The sequence below is a fragment of the Sturnira hondurensis genome, unplaced genomic scaffold (assembly GCF_014824575.4).
Source record: "Sturnira hondurensis isolate 20B ecotype Veracruz unplaced genomic scaffold, ASM1482457v3 Scaffold0019234, whole genome shotgun sequence".
Classification (NCBI taxonomy): Eukaryota; Metazoa; Chordata; class Mammalia; order Chiroptera; family Phyllostomidae; genus Sturnira; species Sturnira hondurensis.
The window spans coordinates 571207-575394 of NW_028091865.1; the positions used below are offsets into that span (position 1 = coordinate 571207).

The 4188-nt window shown below is 66.8% G+C and overlaps 1 protein-coding gene across 1 annotated transcript; it reads right to left on the bottom strand.

The window, feature by feature from the left end:
• Positions 1-1094: 1094 nt before the first annotated feature.
• Positions 1095-3892, bottom strand: P2RY8 (P2Y receptor family member 8). The gene has a single exon (XM_037027716.1). It carries the CDS (start codon positions 3845-3847, stop codon positions 2783-2785), a length of 1065 nt encoding a protein of 354 aa, XP_036883611.1. The 5' UTR covers positions 3848-3892; the 3' UTR covers positions 1095-2782.
• Between the last annotated feature and the right edge of the window lie 296 nt (positions 3893-4188).

The window sequence follows — 4188 nt, forward strand, 5'->3', positions numbered from 1 at the left end:
CCATGTGAGGGAGGGGGGCTCAGGCGTCCCGGAGAGAGACACGTTCACCCTGTGCACCGGGAACGATGCAGAATGTCATCAGGGTGTTCCTTCTCCCAGGGCTCCTTCGGTCCCCGAGAGGTAAATGCAATGGCCACGGCTTCTGTTACGTGGACGTACAGGTGCCCTCTCGGTTTCCCGGATGCCAAGCAGGTGGACGGTTAGAATTCGTCTGTGGAAAAACACGCACACTGTGTTGTGGGCATTTGAAACGTGGACTGAGGCTGCCTGGCGTCTCGGGTTGAGGGACAGACTGCCTGCCACCAGAAGCCGCAGCACCTCGGTGGAGCACCCCAGACACCCATAGCACCGATGGGGGTGGTGTCGGCCACCCGCACTGCCCACCGGGCCGCAGGACAAAGTGACAACAGTCGTCCTGCTGTGGAGACGCTGCCCTGAGCCTGCACGCATCGCTCTGCGCCGGCCACGGGGAGCTGATGTCCACTCCGGGGACGTTCTGACCTAGACGGGTGTACTCCCAACTCTGGCTGCAGGCCGACCACCAGTGTCCCAACTTTTCCATTCCAAGCAGGCAGTTGGAGGTTTCTCACAGCTTTTTTTTTTTTGCGCCCGATGTGTGAGGATTCCTCCCAGAACACGGATGTGTTGGCGTGTTGCTGGATCAGGGTTGGCGGCCCGGCTCTGGCCGAGTTGGCGGTGCGTTCCAGGGTTTCGGTGCGGGAGGGTCCCCCTCGGGGAGGATGGGGGTCCCAGCCTTTTTCGGGTTGCCTGCGTCCGTCGGTCGAGTGGAGCCCTATACGAGGTGCGTCGCAGGCCGCCCCACAAACTCCGCCCGCCAGGGGGGCCGTCAACATCTTGCAGGCCCGTGGATGTTCAGGGCCGATGGGCTTGGGCAGCATCTCGAAAGGGGACACCCCAGATGCAGCAGACACTGGGAGCCGTGGCCCTGTGCACCCGTGGCCTGGGGCGCGCTGGGCTGAGGGGACCCTGAGACCGACTCTCAGGTCCCCAAGGCGGGCAGAGGGCCAAGGCAGCACGTGGGTGGGTTCTAGCTGCGGACATGGGCGGGGGGGTCTGCAGCCCCCACAGGGCGGGTGTCAGGGTCCACACTTCACACACAGCGGGCGACAGGCGGACCCAGAATCCGACGGGCCCCCTCGCTCCTCCGAGCCGCTGTCTGTGTGGAGGGTCCCCCACGGGCCTTGTACAGCCTTCACCTGACTCCACAGTGGCCACGGTGCCCCGCCGAGGGCTTGGGTCCCTGGAGGCTGGGTCCCCAGGGAGCCAGCACGGGGCTGGGTGGGCCTTCATCACCTGTCCATAGGTTAATGCTTTCTCCGTGCTGGAGTCCTGGCCACGGAACCTGGCGTGTCTTCCATGCGCGGCCTTGTGCTGGGGTGGCCGTAACCAATGACCACGAACCTGGGCCACGACACACCGAGAATTCATTCTCTCCGTCCTGGAGAGCAGGCGTCTGAGGTCCAGGTGTCCCCGGGCTGGTGGCCAGGTCCCTGCTGTCCCTGCCTCCGTCTCCATGTGGCTTCTCCTCCGGGTCTGTGTCTCCTCGTCCGCCTCTTCTCAGGACACTATCACTGGATGCAGGGTCATCCTCACCCAGTAGGTCACATTCTGAGGTCCCGGGGGGACATGGATTTGGGGGAGCACAGTGTTCACCCCCATACAGTTGTGTCTGTTTTCTTCCAAAGCAGGAAGTGAGGGCAGGAAGCGAGGCTCAGAATCTCCATCAGCCACTGGGCCCCCAGTCTCACCACCTGAGGGCCCCTCCCAGCCCTCGCCGTGCAGGCTCGGGGCTGTTCCCCTGTCTGGTGCGTTACCCGGGATGGGCAGAGTGCCAGAACTCTGCGGGTACAGGCAAATCCCCGGCTCCGAGGACCTGCCGGTTCTGGCTGCCTGGATGCCCGAGGGGCTCGCGGCCCCCGGACTTCCAGAAGCAGCCCAGGCCTCGGGGCTGGTTCAGGTGGATCCCGGTGCAGGAAGTCCTGTGCCGAACTGGCCAGCGGGCACCAGGGGGCTTGGCGGACACTGCTCCACTGGGCTTGTGCGCTCAGGCGCCTTCTCCTCGCAAAATGCCATGGGTCAGTCTGGGTGCTGGCTCGTGGACGAACCACCTCAGGCCCCGGGGTCTCTCCGTGGCTCCGGGCTCTCAGCAGGGCAGAGGGAACCCTCCATGGACGCTGCCCTTACAGGGTCCTGGGGTGCATGCAGCAGCCTCAGTCGGTCACTGTCCTCACACGGCCACTTCAGTCCCTGCTCATGCCCCCGGAGGCCCTTGGCCATCAGGGCCTGACCCGCACCAGCTGGTCGCCCTTCCTTCCTGCGTGAGACGTGGAGGTGCAGTGGGAGCCCATGGGGCTCGGGAGGCCCTGCCGGGCGGGGCACATCAGGGCGGGGCAGCAGAGTGTCCCGTGGGCGTCTGAGACCCCGCAGGTGGGAGGCCCCGGCAGGACATCGGGGCCCGATGGGGACACAGCGGGGGACTGGCCGATCACTCAGGAGGGGACGGCCCGGGCCGCCATCCTCAGGAACAGGAACCCAGTCTGCCTCGCATGCCGCCAGCGTCTCCCCCAAAACCAAACCCTGCTGTCTGCCTGTCCCGCCGCTCCGCCCCTCGTGGGCCAGGGCCGCCGGCCGTCCAGAGGCTGGGAGTCACGCCCCGGCAGCCTGGGGGACCGTTCCCCGTGCCTTCGGGACAGAGACAGCAGCGCCTGGAAGGGAGACGCGGACCTCCCCACCGCGCCCCCCCTGCCCACTCTTGCCCGACTCAGAACACGCTCTCCTGCCTCTGGAGGAAGGGCCGGGCAGCGGCGGCCTCGGGCCCGTCGACGGGGCCGGTGGACAGCGTCCGGGCCGAGAAGAGGCTGTCGCGGCGCACGTCCGGGGGGCGGGGCGGCGGCGCGCCGGAGCGCAGGTAGTCACGCAGGCGCACCTGGAACTCCTTGGAGGCGAAGTAGTAGACGAAGGGGTCCAAGCAGTTGTTGAGGCAACTGAGGCAGAGCGTGAGCTTGTAGACGTGGTAGTAGCTGGTGCCCAGGAAGAGGCGGCCCACCATGTGCGCCAGCAGCACGAAGTTGTTGGGGGCGAAGCAGGTGACGAAGGCCAGCAGCACCACGGTGGCCAGCCCCACCGCGCGCCGCCGCTGCGCGTGGCCCTGCGGGTCCGGCGCGCGCAGCAGCTGCAGGATGGTGGCCGTGTAGCAGGCCACGGTGATCAGGAAGGGGACGAGGAAGAGCACGATGAAGAGCGTGAAGAGGAAGATGGCCCACATGGCCACGCTGGGCAGCATGGTGGACTTGAGGACGTCGAAGCAGGTGACGATGCCCAGTTCCTCCACGGGGTAGGTGAGGTCGGTGCGCGCCAGCGGGGACAGGGCGCCCAGCAGCAGCGCCCACATGCCCAGGCAGGTGGCCAGGGCGTAGCGCCGGCGCCGCCAGGGCGCGGAGGCCAGCGGGTACACCACGCCCAGGAAGCGGTCCACGCTGATGCAGGTCATGGTGAGGATGGAGGAGTACATGTTGGAGTAGAAGACCAGCGTGACGCCGGTGCACAGGTGCGTGCCGAACACCCAGTGGTTGCCGTTGCAGTGGTAGGCGATCTGGAAGGGCAGGACGGCCGCCAGCATCAGGTCCGTGACGCTCAGGTTGATCATGAAAATGATGGACGGGGACCGCGGCCCGATGTGGCGGCACAGCACCCACAGCGAGAACAGGTTGCCGGGGATGCTGACCAGCGCCACCAGCGAGTACACCACGGGCAGCGCCACCGCGATGGCCGGGTTCTTCAGCATCAGGATGGTGGCGTTGTCAGGGCGCGTCATGTTGATGTCCATCCTGCCGGGCGCCCGGCGGCGGCGGCGGCGGCGGGGGCTCCGGGACGGTCTGGAAGGCAAAGGGCGCAACGGTGAGAGGGGGAGAGAGGCGGGTGGCCGGCTCCACGATGACCCTGCATTCCGACGCACCCAGTGCCCGGGACGCAGCCAGTCCCGACTTCCTGCCCTGCCCCCCTTCCTCTCCCTTCTCTCGGGGAGCACGCCTGCCACCATCTCTGCAGGGGAAATTCCTCAGGCTGCCCACCACCCACTCATTGCAGGCCTGGCAAACCCCTCTGTTCTTGGAAGCCCGCCCAGGGAGTGTGCCGTGAGGTACGGTGCAGTGGCAGCCACGTGGGGGC